The sequence below is a fragment of the Pieris rapae genome, chromosome 17, assembly GCF_905147795.1.
Source record: "Pieris rapae chromosome 17, ilPieRapa1.1, whole genome shotgun sequence".
Taxonomy (NCBI): Eukaryota; Metazoa; Arthropoda; class Insecta; order Lepidoptera; family Pieridae; genus Pieris; species Pieris rapae.
The window spans coordinates 5,798,067-5,824,359 of NC_059525.1; the positions used below are offsets into that span (position 1 = coordinate 5,798,067).

At 33.2% G+C, this 26,293-nt stretch overlaps 5 protein-coding genes across 5 annotated transcripts; 2 read left to right on the forward strand and 3 right to left on the reverse strand.

Moving 5' to 3' along the window:
- Positions 1-423: 423 nt before the first annotated feature.
- Positions 424-5,279, reverse strand: LOC111001065 (RING finger and transmembrane domain-containing protein 2). The gene is made up of 6 exons (XM_022270767.2): positions 4,947-5,279; positions 4,512-4,838; positions 4,207-4,361; positions 3,838-4,108; positions 2,906-3,121; positions 424-2,675 (listed from the first exon to the last, which is right to left on the reverse strand). The coding sequence occupies exons 1-6, from the start codon at positions 5,130-5,132 to the stop codon at positions 2,442-2,444; spliced, it is 1,389 nt and encodes a 462-aa protein (XP_022126459.2). The 5' UTR covers positions 5,133-5,279; the 3' UTR covers positions 424-2,441.
- Positions 5,280-6,580: 1,301 nt separating this feature from the next.
- Positions 6,581-9,399, reverse strand: LOC111001066. The gene is made up of 3 exons (XM_022270768.2): positions 9,008-9,399; positions 8,392-8,674; positions 6,581-7,705 (listed from the first exon to the last, which is right to left on the reverse strand). Exons 1-3 carry the CDS (start codon positions 9,164-9,166, stop codon positions 6,912-6,914), a joined length of 1,236 nt encoding a protein of 411 aa, XP_022126460.1. The 5' UTR covers positions 9,167-9,399; the 3' UTR covers positions 6,581-6,911.
- Positions 9,400-14,349: 4,950 nt separating this feature from the next.
- On the forward strand, positions 14,350-15,577 carry LOC111001062 (ADP-ribosylation factor-like protein 6-interacting protein 4). The gene is made up of 3 exons (XM_022270764.2): positions 14,350-14,713; positions 14,889-14,994; positions 15,294-15,577. The coding sequence occupies exons 1-3, from the start codon at positions 14,449-14,451 to the stop codon at positions 15,427-15,429; spliced, it is 507 nt and encodes a 168-aa protein (XP_022126456.2). The 5' UTR covers positions 14,350-14,448; the 3' UTR covers positions 15,430-15,577.
- Positions 15,578-15,643: 66 nt separating this feature from the next.
- On the reverse strand, positions 15,644-18,314 carry LOC111001060 (thioredoxin domain-containing protein 5 homolog). The gene is made up of 8 exons (XM_022270761.2): positions 17,999-18,314; positions 17,786-17,922; positions 17,478-17,596; positions 17,223-17,360; positions 16,975-17,130; positions 16,638-16,831; positions 16,305-16,431; positions 15,644-16,166 (listed from the first exon to the last, which is right to left on the reverse strand). The coding sequence occupies exons 1-8, from the start codon at positions 18,154-18,156 to the stop codon at positions 15,843-15,845; spliced, it is 1,353 nt and encodes a 450-aa protein (XP_022126453.2). The 5' UTR covers positions 18,157-18,314; the 3' UTR covers positions 15,644-15,842.
- A 465-nt stretch (positions 18,315-18,779) lies between these two features.
- On the forward strand, positions 18,780-26,169 carry LOC111001059 (serine/threonine-protein kinase Warts). The gene is made up of 5 exons (XM_022270760.2): positions 18,780-19,073; positions 19,590-20,043; positions 21,006-23,085; positions 23,228-23,514; positions 23,671-26,169. Exons 2-5 carry the CDS (start codon positions 19,789-19,791, stop codon positions 24,091-24,093), a joined length of 3,045 nt encoding a protein of 1,014 aa, XP_022126452.2. The 5' UTR covers positions 18,780-19,073; positions 19,590-19,788; the 3' UTR covers positions 24,094-26,169.
- Positions 26,170-26,293: the final 124 nt, after the last annotated feature.

Below are 26,293 nucleotides of genomic sequence, written 5' to 3' on the forward strand. Positions count from 1 at the left end.
CTAGAGCGGATGCATTTTTCACATATCTCGGCCGCTATTTTGCCGCTAATCAAAATATGTTTCTTTCATGTGAGATTACACAGACTTCTATACGAAATACAATTTCTTCCCACCGTCATTGGGGAAGCCGAGGTCCCTTACTTTGTACATTGCTCTCTCCAGTGAGCTTCGGGCTATCCTTTAAGCAAGTGTCCAACCCATCCAAGTCTCGAAGGAGACGCCCTTCTGCTAGTTATAGGAATAACCCAATTTTAGGCACTGGACAAGAGAGCCCGATTTGTGCTGTCAAGGCCATTCAGGCTAGCGGTATATCATTTAAAAAACGGGAACAAAAAAATGAAACAATAAATACTTAAATATCACCTGTCTTTTTTATTATATCACATCTTTCTTAAAATAATCTAATGTAATTAACACTTACACTAAAAATATAACGTATAATACATATATTTAGTGGAATTATAACATCTTGTATTCTTAAATATAATATTTTATATATTTGGCATCTTAATTAACAGGTGAATTAATGCTTCATACTTTATTAAGTGTTTTTCTATTTTATATAGTACATATTATTGTTTACTAGGAGAAAATCTTTATCATTGCAAAGCAATAGTAGCGACAGTAGTTATATTTAGGGATTGTCTTTTATATAATTATAACTATTATTTAAAATTTACTTAACTATAGTGAGGCCGAAAATGAAATCATACATAACGAAATCAGAAATATTTAGTACTTATAATTCTAATTCTTTCGGTTATCCAAAACAATTTTTATCAGCGCTTCTGGTGGTGTTACCACAAAAAATTACAATTATTTCATACAAACATTAACGCAGTGTTTGCCAAACTCATATTAGAGCTATTACAACCAATAACATTTACACATTAAACCCAATAGATTTTGATTTATATGCACAGTTGGGCAAAAAGATTATTTTCATGTTAATTTAACAAAATATTTACATATATACATTCTATACTACACAATAAATTAGCTTGCAAACGACTACATAATATCAGAAAAATGCACGCGGTGCTACTAATCCACAATGGATTAATCAGTACAATTGAAGAGATAAATTCATAAAATTAAATCCGAAAAGTAATAGAATAAAACAGTAACATAAATGCTTAATATAATATCTAAAAAGGTTCAGCACCGATTTAGATGCACCTTGGACTGTTCTGTTCGGAATAGAACTGATTTAAATAGACATAAGTTTGTAGACACGCATTTACTACATCTACTTACATATTATCTTTTTTAAAATGTAGAATCAAATAAAATTTGTATAATAAAAAATATTATTAATATAAAAATAGAATAAGGTACATCACTAAAATGTTAAGTTAATTTACCATTTCATTCGGTTTAAGTTTCCAGAAATATCATCAAACAAAAAACTATCACAAATATTAAAATTGAAAAAAAAAAATTTTTTTTTCGTGTCTTATACTCTTAATACGATTAGTTTTAATTTTCTTTTTATAAGAACGAATAACGTTGCTAAAAATCGTGATTAAGAAATGGCCACGTAAAATTTTGAATATGGACCTCAGATCAAATGGAAACTGGTGAAACAAGTTTAAGGATTTTTGTCCCTTTAATATATAAAAATTATGACTAGGGAATTGAAAGTTTTGCCTTATTTATATGGCAAAACTTTGGCATTTACGAATTGCTAATGCATTCAAAGCAAGTTAAAACCTAAACCTAGACAATTTTCTATAATATAAAAAAAATTAAATTATGTTAAAACTATGTCCATTATGAAAGCATTAATTTCATAGGGAATCAATCGCTTTTTTATACGCCATGCGTTTATAACCACTAAACTTGGTAATAATATTAAATATAATTAGTTATAATAATATGCACATTGAATTGGACATCTGATATTATGATGCCCGGGTTCTATATAAATATAATCACCAACTTGATAGTGTGCTAAATAATGATGATGAAAATTTACGTATAAGGACTTTATCAAGCAAACCTTAATTTAAGAGTAGCTGTAGTAACATTAAGCGATTTAATTATTGAATATTTATTTGTATAATACTATTTTATTCTTTTGGATCTCAAAGTTCACTAGAGATGTAAAATGATGAAAAAAAACATGTGAAAGAAGAGTACCATAGTTATAAAAACCTCTTGTTGCCCTTCTAATTATTTAAATTGATAGGTTTCTAGTATGCATTGAAGTCTAAAATACATATTTCTTAAAAAATTATAGTACTTAGTAGAAAAAACAAAATAAAGTGGCAAACTTTATTTTGTTTTTTGTACAAAGACCCAGGTCAAACAACAAAACGCAACTCCATTTTTATTCACCAATAAAAAAATATAAACTTTTAGGAGTATTCTATGTACTATATATACCAGTTGAAAGTAATAATTGATATTATAATGCTATACTGTTACCGAAGAATTTTCTAATATAATTGAAGCTCATATGTGGTGGAGCCATCTCTCCAAGTAGGTTCATCGGCCACCTTGGCCCTGCAGAGTGGACAAGTATGTTCCCTATCTAACCAGGCAGCTATACAAAGCTCACAGAATATGTGACTGCAGCCTAATCGCACAGGGGTGGTATAGTCATCATGACATATCGGACATGAGTCTCCTGCTGAAATTAACTGCTCCACTGTTGGTTTTGTTCCCAGGTTCTAAAATATTAAAATAAATTTTATTCCTGAACTAGCAGAGTTCAATCTTTCTACTCATTGTAAGCCTCAAATATGTGTTTTGACCTTCTTGGCTTTGTGTCACAATAAATATGAAGCAATACTCATAAATTAGTAATTAAACTAAATGTTATAACAATACTACTGACAGATGTAAGTACTGTAAATGTTTAAAATATTACATTAAAATATAGGTTATCGTTCCAACTTACCACGCTTTGCAGCAATGTCCATGTGGCATTCTTAAACAGCCTCAACCTTACAATTATCTCCACAACTTTTGCAAATACATATGCAGATGTAAGAAACATTCCCACCATCTTCTCTGAGCCTTCATACGACTGCATTAGGAAGAATATCCACGGCTGAATAGTAATCAAGGCACGGTGTAACTGAGATACTGCTTCAGTGAAAAGGTATACTTTACCCTGAAATTTATTAAAATATCTTAATTTTGTACACACATGTTTCTACAAACTCTAGACAAATTTTTAAATTTTGAGTTATTATTAAGAAATTAGAGTCGTAGCCCCTGTTTCCACCCGTGGTAAATGAATACTTCCTTGACCAATCATAATCAGTTGAAAAGCATTTATATTCACCCTCAGTAATCTGGGAGTGAGAAGAAAAAATAGATAGAAAGGATCATTGGGTTCCATTGTGGTTGGTCAATAGCATCTCTAAGAATACATGACACAACTTTTTTTATTTTGACAAGGAGACCCCTTTATAAACAGAGAGTGTGCAAAACCTAGTTTCATAGAATATACACTTACATTTGCATCTTAAAAGCGTATAATAATTTTATAAATTTGATAGCCCATGTGTGATAGCTAATGTATTTAAATGACAAATTAAATGCATTTATCAATAACATTTGAGTGTAATCAAATATGTAGTTGAGGATAATCAAAGAACCAATCTTATCCAATATGCTGTCCCTAACAAAAACATGCATACATTTCTCAGTTTTAATACCACTCTTTAATAATACACTGTTGTTGTTACATAATGATTTTTTTTAATATGTGGCTAAATGCTATTGGACAGAAGTTGTGTGAAAATAAAATCTATCTACTACACGATTCACTTTCTTACAAAAAAAGGTAATTAACCATATAGAAGTGCAACTAGTATAACTCACCCGTTTCTGATAAGGCAATATAAAAGATGGCATCATTGTCACAAAAATTTTTGTATTGACAGTTATAATCTTAACAATTAGGTCGGTGAGTACAACCAACCACATAAGTTCCCATACATCTATTGGTTCTATGTATCCAGGGAACATAATAACATTTGGTAAGAGTCTTCCATGACCAAAGAGAAAGTGGACTATTACTATACAGCTTGATGAGAAAAGTAATTCACTCAGCAGAGCTAAGAAGCTGCGATTCATTTGTTTACCATGTTCTCTGAAATTAAAATGGATAATTTAGTACATATTACGAAAAGCTTGTAATTAAAGTTGCTTATTCTACTTAAGTTAACTAATACACAAGTAAGTACCTACCTTCTAACAAGGCTATCACTATGACAGAACATGAAAAATAATAGTATAAATGTGAAAATAGCTTCTCTACTGTCATATAAATACTTTATGAAGAGAATAAAGTAAAATGGAGCATATCTTATTAAAAGATTTAGTGTTCCACGTACATCCACAACCTGAAATTGTTTTTAAAATTTAGATATATTTTATAAATAATAATAAAATTTAAATGGTCATTATAAACTAAACCTAAATCCTATAAACTATTTTTATAGGATTTTAAAATAGTCTCACAGTTATAACCATGTTTTAGAAATAATTAATACCTGCTGTGTACCATCATCACTTTGACTATCATCAGCATTATCATTTATATTATTGTTATTGGCTGGATTCACTGAACTATTGATATCCTCTGCTTGTTCAGATATGTTGGAATCATTAGAGACACTTGTATTTAACCCATGACTTGTTTGTGCCCTTGCACTTGAAGCTGGTGTTACTCTGTCAGTAACCACATATGCTTGAGCAGAAGGTCCAAGATTTACATGAGCTATAGAGCTTTGGGGCCTTTGGGGACTTTCACCCAGTTGATGTGTATTTGGTGGATTCCGAGGTAACCAGGTTGGTAATGATAGTCTAGCATTGTTTCCCTTAAATTAAATGTTAAAAAGAGAATGTTATTTAATATACCAATAACTTATGAGAGATTAATAAAATAAATATGTTAAAATAGTTTGCAATAGAATTTTTATAAATACCATCCGCGCATGTTCGACCAGCGGCCGTATTTCTCTGAACATACTATTCAGTCTGTCTCCAAGACCAACATTACTCCTGTTTGGTGCCACAGGCCTAGAAACGGAGTCCATTCTGCTAATTCGAGGCTGATTCTCCTCAACATCCTCATCACCCATATCCAGGTTTACTTGATTAGTTTGAGCCATTGTTTAGATTATTTGTTTAAACAATACACTTAAATTTTATCTTGGTTACACATTTCATAGAATTGTCACTTTATTAATAATTATATTGTGTATCATAAAACTCGAAGGTCAAGTACATGTACAGTCAAGTACTAAAATCTAAATTGAAATTTGATTAATAATAACATAATTCTCAAGTAAAGTGTTACCTACTATAAAAATATTTATACTTAAATTTTATTATTTCTGCTTCAAAACATCACCTAATAATATTTATCTGAATAAAAACGTTACTTCAAAGTATATTGGTGCCTTTGAAAAATTTATTAAACCCTCTTAAGCGGAAACCCTAATATTAAGATGTATTTACACAATAATTGAAAGATTTAATAACAAATTGTATTTTGACAATTCCAGTAATATTATTAAACAATCTTTAATTGATAAGAAGGATGGAGAGTAATCACGAGATCTTTTGTTATAAATAAAACTCCCTAAATGTATCCCATCTTACTTTTTACCTGCTAACTGGGGAGGATTTTACGTTGGTAACCTAATACAAAGCCAAAACACAAAACTTGTGATAATCACAAAATCAATTTGACAGCGATTTGACAGATTTACAGATAACAATTCCGGTGTCCACTAGGCGAATTCTAGAAATGTCCTAAATCATATATGGGCAACCACCGACCGACATTTTGAAAAAACCAAAATAAAAAAATATTGCATTACTACTTATACTCCCAGGCGACACATTAAAAGATTTCTACAAAAAATACCTAGAAAAAGACAATTTTCTGTAGCTTAGAAAATTCCCAAAACGATCGATTTGAGTATTTTTAAATGCGAACAGTTCTTTTCATTTATGAGACTTATTAAATCAACACATCGTTAAAGACTGACTGACGATAAGTTGCAAAATTCTTTACGTATTTGTATCAGTCTAATATGTATCGCAATCTAAAATGTAAAAAATATTATCACTACTTCAAAATGCACTAAGTACTTTAAACGCGGCCCGCGAACGTATTTGCACGCTAAACAAAACAAAGCAACATGTCAAAGGTTGCCCATTCCTGTCCTAGATATTATACTAACTTAGTTATTATATAATACCTACGCGTTTTTAATAAGCCTGACCGGGTATAGTAATAAAAAGTAATATAATATATAAGTAACAGTTAATTTAAAACTTTTTAGTAAATTCATATTTATTCATGATACATAGCGTTGATCTCAGAGCTTATATCAAAACTCTTTAGGCTTTTTACTTTGTTACAGAAAAATTAATGTGTTAGAGAGAAAACCCGTGTCTCATTTTAGTTTAAACAGCTTCACCACAAAAATATATTATAATAGTCTACATACAGGAATTAATGTATTATGTACCTACGGGAGTCATTTTTAGTTCGCGCAATCCAATTTCAAATACTTACATTATGAGGGATAATAAAGTACAAAGATAGTAATATAGATACGTTTATTAAAATAAATTCAAAATAATAGCCCAAAAACTAATAGTACTTTTGTATAATATGAGCAATGTTCTTCGATGAATATTGCTTTAAATTAAATTGAATATGCAATAGCTCTCTTGTGGTAGTTTCAGTCTTAGTTTAGGCTTGCTATTGCTGTTTGGCAACAGATATTCATTATAAATGTCGTTGTCCCTTGACAAGTGTAGTTAAAGTACGCTTAAAATTTTAACCCACACACATTAATTATTATAACTATACCCAAATAAACACGTACATACAGAATATACATAAAAATTAAAGGATATTGGCACTTAATCACTCATGATTCTGAGTCCGATTTTAAATCGAGAACTCCTTGAGCATATAGGTCTTTAACTGCTTCTAAAAGTCGCTGTTCAGCCCGAGGCTCTCCCAAAGCCACATCAACACTCCCAGCGCATAGAAGAAGAGCTCTCAACGCCGCTCGGGGCCAGTCTTGTTTCAAACTTCTTCTCACAGTTACTCCAGCTGCTGAAGTTCCTAATCTAGCACATTCTGCCTCTAAACGGTCACCATAATCCTCAATCAATGTATTTCCGACTGACCTTCTCAACTCCGGCGTTAATGACGAAAGAAGCAACAAGGCTACATCATCCATCGGTCTACCTAGTGATACCATTTGCCAATCTAGAGCTACACATTCGCTTATACCATCTCTCTCTCGAAAGAGAAGATTTCCGCTCCAGAAATCTGCGTGTGCTAAAGGAGCTGGTTCTGCAGGTCTGAGTAAAGTGCCGAGAAGAGAAGGTGCTCGAGCACTTAGGGCGGATACGGCGGCAGCTTCACCTACGCAGTCGGTACGCCCACGTAGAAATGCTTCCAGTTGCGGTAAACCTCTTCGAACTAAACGAAGGTATCCAGCAGCGGCTCTTTCGCAAGGGAACAGGAAGTCGAACCGCTGATCAAGCGGTCCTTCTCTATCGCGTAATGCTAGAGAGAGTGCATGTAATCTGGCCGCGGCGAATAAGGCTGCTCTTGCTCGGTCTACTGTTAAACCTTCGGCAAAATCAGCAGATTCGAAACCTTCCGCCGTCACATCTTCCAACACAAGCTCGCTGTCGCCACCAATTTCATCTGAAAATAGATATTAATTTTGGAATAAGACTGAACTTTACAAGAGAACTTTATGAAAGTTATATTCGTATAACGCACTATTAACAACACTTCGTTTGTTAGTCTTGAATCAAGTAGTGAAACATCTCAGCAATACACTTTTTAAAAATATACTGTATTATGTTGTATATGTGGACACTTCAGTAGGATTCTACACCTTATCACAAGGCACGAACTACCCAAGCCTGGCTTGAAACCAACGTTGCGGACTTTATAAGAGCTGAAGACTAGCCCTTATCTAACCCAGATACCCTTTAGATTTCATGTTATGGTCAGTTTCAGAGGACATGGCCTGCTTTTAGAGCAAGCATTTGTAACAGAACTTATGGCTGGACTATAATATAACATTTTATTACATATTAACATAGAGGAATTATGCGAAAAATCACAAAAATACACGATAAATACAGCATTACTGCAAATTACGACTATTAATGTCATACTTACCTACCTAATATATTTTTATATCAAAAACGAAATATGTTACATTTAATTGCCAGCGTAACCATAAGTATTACAGTTCTAATATTGTTAAATTAACAAGGTCTACGCGATTTATAACTGATTTCAATAAAATATCGGCTCACATAGTGAGAGTAGAAGCAAGAACGTTGTCTGACATAATAGAATATTTGTAAAATTCTCACCTGGTAATCTCGCCTTCACACATCGCGGTATTGGTAAACCCTCATCAGAGCCAATAGCCTCCTGAGCCAATTTATTTAAAGCCGGAGCTAATTCCGTGTAAAAAAGTATTTCTCTGGTGTCAAATTGCGCTTCGGCTACAAAAAGGCGGCCGAATGGATCCCGTGGTGGAAGTTTTACGACCAGAGGTAATGAATGTCGCTCTCCATCGCTTTCATAACGAACTGTTACAGCTAATACTCTGCTTAAAGCTCCAGCCACACCCGCTCTTGATTCCACACGAATCTAAAAAAAAATATAGTCTAAAAGTATTTAATACTATTTTGACTGAAAAATATGAAAAATGTACTTACTAATATTTCAGTACGTACGTACTTAGGTATTTTTTTAGTCTACTGGAACCAAGGTTCTCTATCTAAATTAAATTAAACATCAAAGCGTAATATTTTATTCTCACAAAAGTTTCATATTTTGTTTTTTAATGAAAGTATTTCAATTATTACGGTGGACAGATTTTTACCAACAAAAAAAAACCCGATAGATTGCTTATACGCCCGTTTATGTTTTAATTAATGTGGTCAGATTTAATTGAAATAAAGATATAAATTTACCACCAACCTCTTGAGGTTCGACCACGCCCGAGTCAATAAGAAGCTCTCGCGCCCATTCTTCAGTCAAAGAGGCCTCTTCAGTCTCTGGACCAAATTCACAATCAGAATCCTCGCTCCCGCTACTTGGGGCCTCTGAGACCGCGGTGCTATCCGGGCCCGCTTGCATTGTATTTAACGAATCATTTTATCTATAAAACAGCTAAGCCGTATCTTTCGGAGACGATTGAGTACAACAGCTGCGCGCATGCGTGTTCCTCCCTCAATTATTCACTGGTACTCCCGTCGCTCGATGCGACGTATTAATATTACCTATAGAGATATATGTGTCGCATACCTCTTGGCGACACAGCAAACAATACTATTACCTATTCATAGGTAAATACTAACTTGCATTGCATTGTTAGGAGGCGGAAAAAAACGTTAAACAAAACTTTATCAAGATTGAGTTTGTCGACTTTATTTTGTTTAGTAAAACTTGATCGTGTAATTGTATTAAACAATAACAAGTTAATCAAACTATATAAATATTTAAAACGATTAAGGATAAAAATACTATTCATAAATAAGAATATTTATGACAATTATTTAATTTTTTATTACACTTAGGTAAATATGAACACAATTTAGTCATACTTTCTACAATAAAGTGTAATTTGTAAATTACAAAACATACACAATATTATAATATGAACAGCATCGTACATTTGTCAATCCTAATTGTGTATTTTGATAGTCTCATTTGCGTCTTTAAAAATTAACTTAACAAGTAGGTTCGTTGAATTGCTGATTCACAAGAGCAATTTGCCCCAGTTTTAGTGTCAATCTACCTTTAGGTGGAAGAGTACAAAGGGCGGCTTGTATCTATAAAAATAAAGGCTATATGCTGGTAAGCTTCACTACAATATCTACGGGACTAAACGACTAAAATTTTATTTTAATTTTTAACTTGCGTTCGTAACATAACTTTTGGTAAAAAGTAACTTTAACGAGCACTTCAATTTTTTAAAAGGAGACCAGACTCAGATTAACTTGCCTATATAGTCTGTCTCATTCTAACGTGTAGCCGTTGCACCGGCCTCGCTTACGTCACCGATCTCGTCAGACATATGTAAATAAAAGGCTTATTACACCACGCGATATTCAGACTGTCTGAGTAAGACTGTCTTAAAATCTAATTAGCAAGCTCGCTATTACACTAGACTGAATACCGCATGCTAACTCATTTTTACTCATTTGCAAAGCGTACGTAGTCGGTGACGGATGTCGCCATGTGACTTAAGAAACTACCTTAGAGTAGGAGCTGCCGAGTTTGAATGACTATTAAAATGTTATATTAGTAATTTATATTATTATATCTAATTTAATAGATACTCCATCCATTAAATATGGCAATAAAAATGGCATGTCTCGGTACAAATCAAGAACAGAACCAGGCTGGCACACTTTAGTATGTTGTCATTAGAGAATCGCAGAAAATTTATTTAAATTTATTGACACATCGTTTGCAGCTAAGATATTCTATAATAAGATTAATTGTCCGAACCTTCTTTCTAAATTTAAGATTCATGTTTGTTTTTACCAATGTATCAGTGTGTCGAGCGTTGGCTAACTTTATCTATAAAAAATAAAAAACATTCCAAAGTACTTTTTTTTCTTGCGAACACGCCATGGTGCACGCGGCCACAGAAAACAAACATGTACAAACGTCCTTGCTCTGCGACTGCCGCGCGCTGACTGAATGATTTAGCGTGCTAAGTCTTATTCCACTACACGATATTCAGCAAGTAAGCCAGTAAGCACCGCCGAACCCATTCGGTCGGTCTAATTAGACAGGCTAACTGGCTAACTCTTATTACACTAGGCTGAATCTTAGTAAGACTGTCTGAATATCGCGTGGTGTAATAAGCCTTTTACTGATTACGCCAGACCGATACCGTAGACCGTCTTACACGCAGTATGCAATTTGTCTCACTCTAACGCATATTGGACGCACCTACCTATATTACGTCATCGTGTGTTAGGTTTATTTTCGTTACGGATTTTTTTTATTGGGTTGCCGCGCTCAAAGCCCGCCATAAAAACAATGCAATAGCTTAATAGTTAAGCATTTCGGAAAATTTAGCTCGGAATTCATGTACATGCCAGTGGCAGTTCTAATGAAGCAATGTACTTCCTACATACTAAAATATAAGAATCTAGACGAGGCTAGTTTGACATGCTAGTTATCCGGATCGAGGCCCCAAAACAGGGCAAACATTATGCTTCTGTTGCGTGTAAAAGTTATTACTTAGTTTTTGTCCTGTGGGAAATGCCCATTGCGCCCAATGTGCCCATTAATGGACTCTATTTTTAGAAATGGTGTATGGTAATGGTAGATATGGTACCCACAAAGCACACACCTAATCACAATTGGGGTAATACCATAAGGCCCGTTCAAAAATATTTTACGATCATGTGGTCCAAGTCATTAATCTACTTTAATATATTATAAAAATAAGTCGGGGTTTCCTTCCTGACTCTATAACTTTAGAACGCACGAACCGATTTCCACGGTTTTGCATTCGTTGGAAAAGTCTCGTGCTCCGTGAGGTTTATATTAATTATTTATTAAAATTCAAGAAGTATTTCACATAAAAACGGGAAAATCTTTTTTCACATACAGCGCCATCTCTGATACATAGCATGAATCTGCACAAATCAATATTTTAAGTAGATGGTCCCGGTGCGTGATACATTGTGAAATACAGGACACTAAGAAAAAGAAGAAAACAGACGTCACTCAGAACAGACTTTTAAGACGACTGAGCATGTATTTTTTCCCTTGAGCGTTTGTATAAGAATATAATTTAATCCCTGTTGTTTGTGAAGAAATATACCAATTTAACAAAGATAAAAATGGGTTGTGGGTTGTGATTTATAAAAATATAGAACATCCCATAACGTGTATTGTGCAAATTTTCATTCAATTTCAACAGCAGGCATTTGTCTTTAAGGTGGTAAGTTAGTGGGCAACGTGCGAACATCGGCCGCCGCACAAGACATGCAAGCCAGCAACAAGTGTATTCACAGAACTTAAGCGAAGTAAGACAAAATATAATAAGAGAAAACGTCCGATGGAGACATCGCGTGAGCACACGAAGATCATTGGCATCATACAATCGCTTGGCATTCCAATAGGATCCCACTGCGAACTACAGTGATGATGAAAATTTAGATATTGGACCAATGACGACTATATGCCGATATTGCAATGCGTTAAAGTTCAAAAGAGAAACGGCTGGATTGTGCTGCGCAAGTGGAAAAGTCAAACTGGATCCATTACTTACACCACCACAGCCACTGAAACCATTGTTCGATGGAAGTGATCATCGCGATGGATCAGACCAAAAAACAAAAAATGTGATTTACCAAAGAGCACTTCAATGAAACGGATAATTTGCGGACACCTATAACGCTTCAATTCAGTATTTACTTTCAACTAAATAACACTTCATTTTTGTAATCGAACTGAATTCATTACTGTTGTGAAATGAAATAAAATGTTCATTTTCAAATATAAAACAAAAAAAAATTCTTCTTTTAATCACTAAACGACTAATTGTCTACTTAAACATAAAATAAACACATTAGATGTATCCACAATAGGTTTCACTAATCACTACATAGTATAAAACAAAGTCGCTTTCTCTGTCCCTATGTCCCTTTGTATGCTTAAATCTTTGAAACTACGCAACGGATTTTGATGCGGTTTTTGTAATAGATAGAGTAATTCAAGAGGAAGGTTTATATGTATATAACATCCATTAAATAGTGGAGAAGTACTGTAATTTTTGAGGTTTCTAATGTGCTGTCGCAAATAATTACATTTTTTCCGCTTACATTGCAAACGCAGGCTGAACCCTACGAGTTTTATCAAAATAATGTACTAAGTATTGTACCAGTGTTGCCGTTCTACCAAATTAGAAGTCTCTAGTAATATGAAAAAATCCGCTAGATATTGGTAAATATATTTTTAAAAAATCCGCTAGAAGTCGCTAAATCGTATCGCACACGTTCAAGTCTATTTTTGAAGTCCGCGCCTCATAACTTGTGGTTTTAGAGGGGGCCAATCGTCCAATTTTGGCAAATATTTTCATTTTTCGCAAAAAAAAAACAAATCCAAAATATTTATTCAAAAAATCACAATAAATGTTCTGGATAATAAAATCTGAAACTGTTACATATACTAACAATTACATAATTTATTTTTATATTTCAAAATCAAAACATGTCAACCGGATATTCAGTATCAGTGGAAGTGGAGGCTTCTCCAATGCCTACACATGCTTCTTTGGGCATTGGTATTCCCACTTGATTATTTACTTCATCTGGTAGATCGTAACTCGAGCAATCTTTATTTTTATTTTTTAGTTGTTTTCTAATAAGTAGAATGGAGTTTAAAGTTTGTTCTGAAATTCTTCCTTCGCAAAGATTGTTATGGAAGTGATCATGATTGAGGTGATCTTTTATTTTAAGGTTGATAAAATCTTTGTCTGTTGTTGCCGCAGTTGGCAATATGATTCTTTTTGGCATACGGGACGCAGCAATGCCATTAAAAAACTTAACAGCTTTACGGAGTTGGCTTTTTCGCTTTCCAATATTTTTATGGTTTGTTGTACTTCACCCAAAATGCTTTTCAAAAAGACCATCATCATTAAGTAGAGAGAAAAAGTTTGTGAACGAGACAAATTTTGGGGTTGAGGCTATTTGAGGATATTTTATGCCAGAACGGATGTTTAAGGTTGTTCAGGTAAAGTGGTGGTCTTAAAAAACACATTATTTTCCAATTTTTTTTCAAGAATAAGTCGCATATGCGACGGCTCAAAATCCGCTAGAAGTCTCTAAATATTTTTTTGTCGCTAACTCATTTTTTTTTGCCGCTAACCACACGTGAAAACCGCTAGATCTAGCGACAAAGTCTCTAGAACGGCAACACTGTATTGTACACATTGAAAAGGTCTACAGAGTCCGTGATGGTATATGTCTATCTCTTATGGATAACCCACATTTTTATATACAACGTTCACAGATTTTCTGTAGTACTGACATACTTGATAAAATCGTTGATTTTTTCGGAGGAGAACAGGTATCATCAGTAACTAAATAGTTCCTTCATGTTGACCTGGTTTCACGTAGTTACTGTTTGCAATGTTGCCGGGCCACTGTGTTGCAGCAAAATATGGCCCGTTTAGGAGCCGCATAAGAAAAATTATTGTATGCCAGTACCTGTACTTGACAGTATTTTACCTATTTGCGTTTTTGTAAATTATCAAAACTAAACAAAATGTCATATGTCAAACTGTCAATATGCTATAACTTGCAAGTGCATGTAAATAAATGTTTTTTTTCTTGGTAATTAGTTATTGTGAACCCTGAACCAAAACTGAAAACCTACAACTTTTAATAAAAATGGGAAAAGAGAAATCTAAAAAGAAACGGAGATCGTCTGATGACAGTTCTAGTAGTGGTACTAAATCTGGCAGCTCAGATTCAAGTCAGGAAAAAAAGAAACTGCGGAAGCTCAAAAAGAAATTAAAGAGAGAAAAAAAGAAAACCGAAAAGGCCTTAAAAAAGAAGTTGAAGGAAGAGATAAAAAAATTAAAGAAATCACATCGAAGCTCTAGTCGAAGTATTGATGGTGGTAAAGATGAAGTATCCAGCGATATTCCAATTGGTAATAATTTTAGCAGTCCTACTAACTTAAACTATTTTTTTTAAATCACAGCCGTAACCATCATTAAATTGACAATACACGGAACCATATGCGTTATTTTTATCTAAAACATAATTTTAGCCTAGAAATATTTTCAATAATTTACACCTTAATTTTATTAAAAAAAACATTTTAGAATTAATGGAGAAATCTAAGGCAATGGCACCAATGACAAAGGAAGAATGGGAGAAAAAACAAAGTGTTGTAAGAAGAGTGCTAGATGAAGAAACTGGACGTTACAGGTTATTCTATCTTTCTTATTTGAATATTCATTCTATTATGATACCCATAACTTATTCATTCAAGCACTTACATTGTCATAGACCTTTTTTTCTAGAAGTGACAAACCGGTGAAAATGTTTTAAGCTGACTTTACCTTTAAAAAAAGTAGACACTCTATCAGCAACTTAAAATTTCCAAGCGTCTACAGCTATATAGTACTAAATAATTCACACATGTTTATTGTATTGATAAATAATCGCATTCTAAATATAAAATTATGTAATAATTTTGTTATCTCTCAGTTCTGTCTTGCTTTCAGATTAATAAAAGGAGATGGAGAGGTATTAGAAGAAATTGTATCAAGAGATAGGCATAAACAGATTAATCGGGAAGCTACTGCTGCTGATGGAAATTTCTTTCAGAAGCATACAGTTGATAAACAACTTTTTAAATAGTCTTCTTACTGTAGAATGGGTATCATGACTATTAATATTATTGAATGCTATCAATTGTTAAGGAAAAAAATACCTGTTTTAAAAGTTAAGGCTGCAAATTCTAGATATGTTTTTGTTGCACAAAACTGAAATTAAAGAATTGAATTTAGAACCCTGTTTTTCTTCTCATTTTATTTTGACTTTTTAAAAATAAATACATTTATTTCAGAATGAAACTCACTAAAATGCAGTCTGTTGTCTAGTATAAAACTGCTTGTTTTTAATTGAATCTCCCTAAACAATATTTTGTTACTGTATATTACAGAGTGCAGTGTTAATACTGTATTAATTTATTTTGGTAGGTAATTTAAAAACTGAAATACTAACATGGTTAATAAATATTATTTTTGTTTTTTCCTTATATTAATATATGCTTATAGTTCATCTTTGGTATTTTTATCTTTTACAATAATTTTATCTTCATCAGTCAATTCATTTTGTATTATAATTTCATCTGAAACACTTATATCATTGTCCGGAGACCTATCTTCTAAATCTGGTTTTGTTTTATCAGTGACATCTATTTTCAATGTTTGAGCTTCACTTTGCAAGTCTTTTTCATCTTCTATGACATCTAAAGATTTGTCATCTAAATGTTCATTTACAAGTGCTACAAGGCTTTCAAATGGTCTTCCACCATTTTCCAAACTCACAATTTCCTTATTTTTGTACAATATAAGTGTTGGTAATCCATTTATCTAAAAATAATATTGATTAAATAATAAAAGGAATGAATGTTGCTGTATTATTATATATTCTATATGGTATACAAGATATTAAGATTAATCAATAAATAATACAAAGAGTGCCCTTCATGTCAAAGTACTGCAACTCACCTTTTCCATTTCACAAACTGTTTTTGATCTGAAACAGTCTACATCTGCAATCAGTACTCTAGATTCATTTTGAAATTTCTCTCCTAATTTAAACCAAAGAGGACTTAATTGCATACAATGTGCACACCTAAAAACAAGTTTTATATTTATTGTGAACATGCCTGCTGCATATAACTCAATGCAACTCATTATCTCAATAGAAATATCATCTAACATGGTTATATAGATTAATCAATTAAAATGAATTGTCATGGTTTTTAATAATTGTTTAACCTGATTTGTAAATAATATATTATCAAATAAATAAATTAAAGATATAGGATCTGAACTTACCAAGGTGCAAAATAATTTACAAACACCAGATCCTTCTGCAGAAATGTTTCAAATGTTTCCTCAGTTATTCTAGCTACAGGCAATACTTTCTTTTTCTTCATAAATTTCTCAGGATCATGATTCTCAGCTAACAACATTTTTTGAACATACTCTTTAAGTTCATCTAAAGTGTACATTTCTACTGCTACTCCCATCTACAAAAATAATACCTTTTAATTATTCAACTTGCAATTTCAAAACTTTTAGGTAATTATTTGATAGATTCAATTTAATACTTGAGAAGATATATTTCTAGATATCTTTTAATAGTTTCATAGACTCATTATTAACAACTTACAATTCTTCCATTCACTATCCACAATAAGTAGGGATATTGCTTAATATCAAAGTTTTTGCATGTCATTTCACTTAGCATACAATTAACCTGGCCAATTTGAATGTATTCATTCTGAGCATATTGTACAGCTAATTCAGCCCAAATAGGTGCCAATTTCTGAAAGAAAATATTGATATTATGTAAAACTAACCAGAATAATTTTATTATTACTTATATAAGTATTTTTTTGTAGAGTTAACTCTTCTAACCTGTGAGGCTCCACACCAAGGAGCATAAAACATAATAAAGTGTTGTCCACTTGATATAAATTTCTCTATGTTATGATCATTCAAGTGGGCCATTCCACTGTATACTTTCACTTCTTTATCTGGCTTTTCCTGTTTGATCTAAAATTAATATAAGAATTTATTCTAAAATAGTAGAATTCAAACATCAACATCAGACTTTACAATGAAAATGACAATGAGTGCCTTTTTAGACATGACAATGAAGATACAATTTACCTCTTCTTTCATTGTGAATACTTCACTTAAAAATAATGTTAAGGAAGGGAGGTCTCTAGTGCCCTTGTATTCAATTGGAGTAAAGGAGTTCTTGTGGAAGTACAGCAATGTGGGATATCCTTAAAGAAAGAAAACATTTTATGTAAGTAATATATATTAAATATGTTTAACTTTAAAGAACGTTACAGTTATGTTTGTAAGTATTTTATTTATCTGTAATATTATAGTTAACTTGTGTAGGTATTATGGGATTAAATTGTATAAATCTAGTATAGCTGCATAATTAGGGTCACAACTAGATTACAAACCTGTAATATCATTATCATGACATAGCTTCTGATATTTTGTACAATCCACTTGCGCGATAGCAAATTGTGAGTCTTTTGTGTTGATTAACTCTCCTAATTCGATCCAAATAGGTTCAAATTCTGTACAATGTCGGCACCTATAAAAAAATAAAAAATATTAGATAAATATATATTTTCATGTATATATAATAAGAGTGCAGTATCTTTACTTGCCAAGGCGCGTAAAACATTATGAAATTTCCATCTAACTCTTTAATTTGTAATTTAAAAACATCTGGATCGTATTCATAAGTGGAACCTGCTACAGGAGCGACATTTTCAGGTAGGCTAATGAAAAAGAAAGAAACGAATAACAATGTCCAGGAACCCATTATTAGATTGTATGCATAAAATTTTCACGTAAATTATAATAAATTTCTTATCTATTATAATGATCCTAGTTATTAAGTAAATAGGAGTTTTAAATTTAAAATCTGCTGCTGGTTTGCGAATTGTGCCTGCTGTAAGCTGTTTTGACTTTTGATTCACATTTCTGTCTTCTGACTGTCACAGATTATTATATTAACACACAAATTAGAAAAACAGAGTTAAAGTATAGACTATTCAGTGTTGACTGTGTACGTGTGACTTATTATGAGTTATGACTATTGATAAATTAAATGTACGTTTGTAGGATATTAAGTAATAAAATGTAACTTATAATATTAACTAATAATCTGGAGTTTATATTAAATATTTTAATACCGATTAGGGTATTTGACGCAACCCTATAATTATATACAAGCTACAATATGAATACTTTTTTCAATTTAAGTAATAAAAATAAAACCCACCCTACTCCGAGTTTTATTGTATATAAAAACTTATTTAATAATAAATAATTGGACTTTAATAAAAATATTACTGTGTAATTATTAGTTTTCGTTGCATATCAAAATCGGTAACATGGATAATATTCATCGTAAATGTCACTTTGGCGTATCTTTGGCAAGACACTATGGAATGTGGTAATTCTTCAAAATGGTCGCTTTGTATGGTTTGCCAACTTGCATGTCTGTGTTTTAGAGTTCTTTGTTTTCGTAATTGGATTTATTCAAAAGCATAATAAAACGGTTGAGTGTTATATTTATCAGTATAAGATGTACATGTGAATATACTCTAGAATTGTTATTTGGTGGTATAGAAAGAAGTCATCGGTAATGTGAGAGCACTCTAATATAATTTTATTTTACGGTACTATGACGTCTTGGATTCCTACTTGGATTCACAGGAACTAAACAAACTAAAGGTATAAGCTTCTTATCCTTTATTATCAATTAACTGCAAGTCAAATAAGTAAAAGTAAACCGACTTATTTTTGGCATTCCAAAGCATTCTGTCAGTTCATTTCATACCTAATGAATATTCTAAAAATTGTGCCTGTGCTTGGTAACTAGTCATTGAAGGGTATTTGTATCTATTCTACCGACTTTTGTTACTAAATATTTGTTTATAAATAGAGGGAGTTTCTGTTTGTTAAATCAGAGTTCTAAATCGCGATTTGTAACCCGTCAAAATTTCGTGAAAATAACTCATTGGACAGATTGAGGACTTAATTATTACATTGCTGGCTGCTGCCTCATTCATATAGAAAATTCATACAAATAGTTTTTGATATAGAAACATAAGCAATGTTTCATCTTTAAGATGGTACTTACAACGCTACAAACATGAAAATGTAGCTAAAAACTTGCCTTTTTTATATTTTAATCGGTGACTGCTACTAATATGCATGTATGTTTTAATTTGTGTTTTTTATTTTCAGATATCATCTGTGATGCACTTTACCATGTTAAACTAGTGTAACATTGGCAAGGAAGTGTAACTGTGTTGGAACTGACTGTATTGCAGATATCTAAAAAGACAATTAAAGTTAGAATGCGAACAGTGAATGTTTATGTGCGAGAGGTGTTCATGTGATGGGAGGGGTGGGGTGAGAGGTGAGGCGCTCGGGCGCGGGCGCCATGAACCCGCCGGCGCCCGGCAAGCCGGCTACGCGCACCTCAGGGTACAACCAAAAAGCGCTTGCCGAGATAAGAAATTCATTACTCCCGTTTGCTAATATTGGGAGCTCAGAGCCACCTGGCTCATCCGCAGCTAGCACAGTAAGCTCAGGAGTGAGCTCTGGATTCAGTTCGTCCTCAGGCAATGGGCTTGATAAGGATTTGAATGTGTTGCCTCAGTCACTTAATCAACTCATTGCTTTGGGTTATGATGAGGTATGTGTATTTTCTATTTTTACGACTTTTGAACATGCATAGTTTTGGTTCTTGTTGTTCTTGTTCTTAATAAATTTTTATGATTTATTTTATGTGCTTTATTGTCACATATGTTGTATTGGGTTGTAGGTTTGTTGTTACTACACTACAATTTGTTTTCTATAGCTTAGCAAAAATTACTAGTTTCTTTTTAGCATTAAGCAATTAAATATTTGAGAATACTAACATAAAGTTATTAATCATAGTGCTAGTTTAAATACAATGAAAAAATCATCAAGTTATCAGCCTTTATTTAATTATTATAAATAAACAAACACATTTTGTACAGTTGCAAGTATTGTTAGGTTAAATTAAAGTCATTTAGTTAACACAGTAAATGAAGTAAAATAAAAAGTTTTACATTTTAAATTGCTCTTGTTCTTCATTGTATTTTTTTTGTTGATTGAAAGTATGTTAGATTACTAAGACTTACAACTTAAATATAATATGAGAAATTATATACCTTTATATTTATTTGTAATACAATTTTTTCAAGCAAATGGAATATAAATATTTGTTTATTATTTAATAATCCTAAAGAATCTTAGACCGCATAATGAGCAATAATAATATCAATTTGTATTTTTTGAAGTAAACAATTTTTTAAAAGTTTTAGTGTCATTACAACATGTGCTGCTTCTTTTAATTTTAAGCATCTCCTTTAAGCGCCCTTTATTGTAAAAAACAAATGTTGCCTCTGCTCCTAATTTTTATGAATGTTTACCATTATTAAGAATTGAATCACTTGGTAAATACAAATGACCAATTAAACCTTAAAGATATAAATTAAGTATTTCATTTAACCAATTTTGTTTATTTATAATAATTTTGAATTATTAAATGACAATAGAATATCTACAGTAAAAGTTTCGGTTAAGTTAAAGTGTATGCTGATTTACTGCCATAATTAATTTTTTTTTCAGGACCCAGCTGTTAAAGCGTTAAAATATGCTGGTGGACGGTTTGATGCAGCCCTTGATTATTTATCAAAAAAGCAGGAACCACTTAATGGTGTCCTAAAGTCATCAAACTTAAGTGCTTTAAGTACTAAGCTTATAAGGAAACCTAGTTTGGAGAGAGAAATTAATCTTCATAGAGGAAGTCCTGCATTAGATTCAGGAGCTGGAAGTTCTCGGTCTGATAGTCCAAGACAGTCAGATGGACCGCCCTTGCCTCATGAAAAGTTAAGCAGGCAGTATTCGCCGTCAGGATTCTCAGAACCTCCACCTCCACCGCCACCAAGATGTCCCTCAACACCGCCAGTACCGCCAGCGGTACATCAGTACATGAAGCGAATATCACCTGCTCCACCCCTGCCTCCCGCCAGAGGCACAAGCCCTGTAGCTTCAGGGGCACCGACACCTTCCGCGCGGCAGCCAATGATTGTTCAAAATGGTCCACAAGTCCAACAACAATTGTCCCAACAAATACAAGCTTTAAGTATTTATCAAACTACTACAGAACTGCCACCTCCATACCCTTTAACGGGCGTTCCCCCGCCGCCTCCCTACTCAGTATCTATGCAAAACCGACAAAGCCCTACACAATCCCAAGATTACCGTAAGAGTCCGTCGTCAGGAATATATTCAGGAGGTACGTCAGCTGGCTCGCCGAGTCCGATTACGGTAACGCAATCGACCGGTTCAGCGTCGGGCATGACTCGCCCTACGCCTATCCAGGCGTGGACAGCGAGACAAGCCGTCCAACCCCCTATTATAATGCAATCCGTGAAAAGTACACAAGTACAAAAACCAGTTCTTCAGACTGCCATTGCCCCGGTCGCACCACCCCCTGTAGCCAGCTCTGTCGTCCAACCCCCGCCGCCGTCATACGCTAGCTCCATACAGCAAAAACAATCGCAAACTCCTCCTAGTTATCCGTCAGCTCCAAAGCCTTCTTCACCTGGCTCCACACCTCCAGTACCGACTGCCACCACTCCCACTATACCAACGACTGAACCACCGAGCTACGCTATTACGATGCAAGCCCTAGCCGTACAAAGAGGAATGAACCCAGTTCCGCCACCTCCTTATGGCAACCAAATTGATAATACAGCAACTGTCAATTCCCACCACTCACCATTACACAAGAAATTTTCAAACAATGAGCTAATGGAACTCAAATGTCCCAATCAAACATGTAATCTATTAAAAGATAGTGCATGCGGCTCAGATAAAAGCGCAAATGGTTCAACAAACCGTCGATCAAAGGATCCGGAAAAGATTCGTCATCATTCGCCTATTCCAGAAAGAAAGAATATCAGCAAAGAAAAGGAAGATGAGAGAAGAGATTGTAAAGTTAGAAATTATTCTCCTCAAGCATTCAAATTTTTTATGGAGCAGCATGTTGAAAACATTCTCAAGTCATACAAACAAAGGACATATCGAAAGATGCAGTTAGAAAAAGAAATGACCAAAATCGGTCTCAGTGCTGAAGCTCAGGATCAAATGCGGAAGATGCTATCTCAAAAAGAGTCTAATTATATACGGTTGAAACGTGCGAAGATGGATAAGTCCATGTTTACTAAAATAAAGCATATTGGTGTGGGGGCTTTTGGTGAAGTAACTTTGGTTAGAAAGATTGATACTAGTCATCTGTACGCCATGAAGACCCTTCGGAAGGCTGATGTCTTAAAAAGAAATCAAGTAGCGCACGTGAAAGCTGAACGTGATATTCTAGCTGAGGCAGACAATGAATGGGTTGTGAAGCTTTATTACAGTTTTCAAGATAAGGATAATCTATATTTCGTGATGGATTACATCCCGGGTGGAGATCTAATGTCACTTTTAATAAAATTGGGTATATTTGAAGCAAATCTGGCGAGATTTTATATTGCGGAACTGACTTGTGCAGTAGAGAGTGTACACAAGATGGGATTTATTCATAGAGATATAAAGCCAGACAACATTCTGATTGACCGTGATGGACATATCAAGCTAACAGACTTTGGTTTGTGCACGGGGTTTCGGTGGACGCATAATTCGAAATATTATCAACGAAATGGTAAGTTTTGTTTTTGTATATAAAATACCTTATCTGACAGATCTCGAAAAATATAAAGGAATTTCCTTAGATTTTTGACGACTACCGATTTTTAAATATAGTCTCTATTATCTTTGTCTAAATTTAGAATTTATTTTGACAGACCACGGCCGACAGGACTCCATGGATCCAGTGGATGGCGAATGGGGTGCAATGGGTGAATGTCGGTGTCATCAGCTGAAGCCATTAGAGAGGCGTCGTAAGAGGGAACATCAGCGATGTTTAGCGCACTCTTTAGTGGGGACACCAAATTATATAGCTCCTGAAGTGCTTCAGAGAACCGGGTATACCCAGCTTTGCGATTGGTGGTCAGTGGGAGTGATCCTGTATGAGATGTTGGTTGGGTCACCACCTTTTCTAGCTGCAACTCCGGCTGAAACTCAACTCAAGGTATTTACTGCATAAATATTTTTTTTCTCTTTTATAACATTTTGAATATGACTATTACAAAGAAAAAATGTTAAGTCTCACGAGTTTTTAAAAATGTTGTTTACTTTTTTATTCACGGTTTTCACCGTATTCATGCTGTATTAAAATCAATTTCAGGTAATTAATTGGGAGAGTACGCTCCATATACCGGACGCGGCAAATCTTTGTCGCGAAAGCAAAGATTTGATCCTAAAATTATGTTCTGGACAGGAAAAGAGGCTGGGCAAAGATGCCATAGAGGTTAAAAACCACCCCTTTTTAAAGGGAATCGATTTCGACAAGGGGTTAAGAAGGCAAGTAGCGCCCTACATCCCTAGAATAGACTATCCCACAGATACGTCAAACTTTGATCCAATTGATCCAGAAAAGTTGCGGAACTCTGGCAGTTCCGACTCCAATAAATCTGACAGTGAACTTTTGGACAATGGTAAGACCTTCCACGGATTCTTCGAGTTTACGTTCAGGAGGTTCTTCGATGATGGATATACGAACAAAATAAATCTCGATGATAACGATAACCAGGGGCCGGTGTATGTTTAGTGAAAGACTTGTGCCTTGAACTTTAATGCGCGTCTTCAAAAGTTATCCTATTGAAGGTATTTAATATTGGAGATGAAGGTAGTTTCAAAAATTCGACGTTCGTAACGTATTTTGTAGTAATTTTAAACCCGTATTGTTAATAATCCCGGTGATATGTTGTAATATTGTATCGTTATGTATTTGTAAGAGTAGTATTGTAATATATGTAACGGATGGATCACAGTAGTACATAGAGTAACTATGGTGCTGTTAGCGTTCTATGGGATAGACTGAATGCAAATCGGGATAGATTGTAGCTCTATCTGACACATGTTGACAAAAATGTGTTAGTAATTACCACTAACACTTCGTGAATTTGGAACATTTATGTTGCATAATAAAATAGTGCAAAGATAAATTTCAAAGTATGTATATAAAATAATATTTATATATTAGTTTGTTTTAGCGAAGTTATTTTATAGTTCTCTAATTGGGCAAATGTTCATGCCATATACACTTTGCAAATAGATTAAAAATAAGGTTTTGTTGAAATAATTTAAAAATTATCCCGACGTGTAAACAGTTTATTCTTTGTATACTATTTTTATAACTAGAGAAATTATTTATGAGATAAGAACAACCTTATGTGAAGATTGTTTCACTATATTTTCTTATGTATTTATCGAAGTAGTTCGCTTGTGTGTTTGTTAATATAATACTCCAATTAATATAAATGTAAAATAGTGTTAATAAATATCAAACGAAATTAATCATAAAAATTATCTGGATATATTTAAAATTAAGAAAACTGAACTGAACTCAAATACAAATTTTATGAAATAAAAATACGATTCTTAAACAAATAAAATGCAAACATTATTTCGTATTTATATTTGTTGTGACATACAAAAACATAAGGTGTGCCATTAAAGAAAATGGCATCCCATATATTTTTGTTACTTGTAACATTAACTTATGAAGTCATTAATTTAGCTGTCAATGTTAGGCATACATTTTGTGCTTCCTTTGTCTACAAGACTAGCTCATACTGTGTGCCTTATTGGTGTAGTCCAAGAAACGGGTGAATTGAAGCTATTATTAACTGTAAAAATAGCATACTTTTATGCTCAATTATTCTTTGTACTCATTAGAGTCATTGAAAGATTCAAAATGAGGGTATGTAAAACCAGCTTCCCTCAAAATTTTACTGACCCACCTTTTTCTAATAACATATTATAGTCTAATAATATCACGTTTCTGGGATTACATCTTATTCAGTGTAAACGTTTTTTACTCTTAGGATATTTTCAATGTAGAAGTATTAAATGTAGATCCGTTTTTAACAGGGCACTACGGCGTGCAATAAATATTTATTAACCCAAAAATGAAACTCATTGTTGCTGAAATTGACTTTGTTTTGGATTTAATGATACTATTTTGTAGAGGGAGATGGCAATAGTATTTAATCTTTTCTATGAATTTTTTTGTCTCTTAATAGAATTTGAATTTGGAACACAGTCTACAGTAAAATAAATCAACATAAATTGTTGCAACGTCAAGTTATTACAAGCAATAATGTTTTTTTATATAATGACATCATTATTTTAATAGCTTTAGCAAACATAAATGGTTTTTATGTAATTATCCTGACACTTACTTCAAAAATTCAATGTTGATTCATATCCAGCTATTACAAAACATTGGTAGGTTCAATTAATATCATAAAACATTTAGACATGAGTCATAATTATTCTCTAAGGTTTTCTCCCTCTTGATGAAGATGAATCTCAAATATTGTTTCACTCTTATTGAAAAGTTCATATGAGTGAGCGAGACGAATGTCCTGACTCTAAATTGATATCATAGCGTAAAATGAGTCAATGTTTTTAAACTTTTTCACTAACAGATAGTAGTTTCAAAGTAATTTTAGAAGAGTGACTTGCAGCAAAACTTCGAGGTCGATTTGTACAGAAAACGAGTCATTTCAACTTTTAAATTATATGTTTGTACATTGTTTTTATGAAACATGCTTATAAGAAGTAAATGAAAATTAAAATATGGGAATTTTCTTGGTTTTTATCTTCCCTACCGAGTTTATAGTTTGGTTTTGATTTCAAGGGCGTCATAGACCGTATGACCATTGATACATTAACATGTGATTGAATATATGGTGCACTTGTCTGAATTTTACTAAATACATAACTTAAGATTAGGGATTTAT

Excerpts from the sequence above, each read along its gene's own strand:
- LOC111001065 (XM_022270767.2), bottom strand. The coding sequence starts at position 5,132 with ATGGCTCAAACTAATCAAGTAAACCTGGATATGGGTGATGAGGATGTT. Across the intron at positions 4,839-4,946 it reads TGGTCGAACATGCGCGGATG|GGAAACAATGCTAGACTATC; the intron begins GTATTTATAAAA and ends ATTTAATTTAAG. Across the intron at positions 2,676-2,905 it reads GGACATTGCTGCAAAGCGTG|AACCTGGGAACAAAACCAAC; the intron begins GTAAGTTGGAAC and ends TTAATATTTTAG.
- LOC111001066 (XM_022270768.2), bottom strand. The coding sequence starts at position 9,166 with ATGCAAGCGGGCCCGGATAGCACCGCGGTCTCAGAGGCCCCAAGTAGC. Across the intron at positions 8,675-9,007 it reads GCGTGGTCGAACCTCAAGAG|ATTCGTGTGGAATCAAGAGC; the intron begins GTTGGTGGTAAA and ends ATTTTTTTTTAG. Across the intron at positions 7,706-8,391 it reads TGTGAAGGCGAGATTACCAG|ATGAAATTGGTGGCGACAGC; the intron begins GTGAGAATTTTA and ends ATCTATTTTCAG.
- LOC111001062 (XM_022270764.2), top strand. The coding sequence starts at position 14,449 with ATGGGAAAAGAGAAATCTAAAAAGAAACGGAGATCGTCTGATGACAGT. Across the intron at positions 14,714-14,888 it reads ATCCAGCGATATTCCAATTG|AATTAATGGAGAAATCTAAG; the intron begins GTAATAATTTTA and ends AAAACATTTTAG. Across the intron at positions 14,995-15,293 it reads GAAGAAACTGGACGTTACAG|ATTAATAAAAGGAGATGGAG; the intron begins GTTATTCTATCT and ends TCTTGCTTTCAG.
- LOC111001060 (XM_022270761.2), bottom strand. The coding sequence starts at position 18,156 with ATGGGTTCCTGGACATTGTTATTCGTTTCTTTCTTTTTCATTAGCCTA. Across the intron at positions 17,923-17,998 it reads ATAATGTTTTACGCGCCTTG|GTGCCGACATTGTACAGAAT; the intron begins GCAAGTAAAGAT and ends ATTTTTTTATAG. Across the intron at positions 16,167-16,304 it reads CAGTTTGTGAAATGGAAAAG|ATAAATGGATTACCAACACT; the intron begins GTGAGTTGCAGT and ends TATTATTTTTAG.
- LOC111001059 (XM_022270760.2), top strand. The coding sequence starts at position 19,789 with ATGAACCCGCCGGCGCCCGGCAAGCCGGCTACGCGCACCTCAGGGTAC. Across the intron at positions 23,086-23,227 it reads GAAATATTATCAACGAAATG|ACCACGGCCGACAGGACTCC; the intron begins GTAAGTTTTGTT and ends TTATTTTGACAG. Across the intron at positions 23,515-23,670 it reads CGGCTGAAACTCAACTCAAG|GTAATTAATTGGGAGAGTAC; the intron begins GTATTTACTGCA and ends AATCAATTTCAG.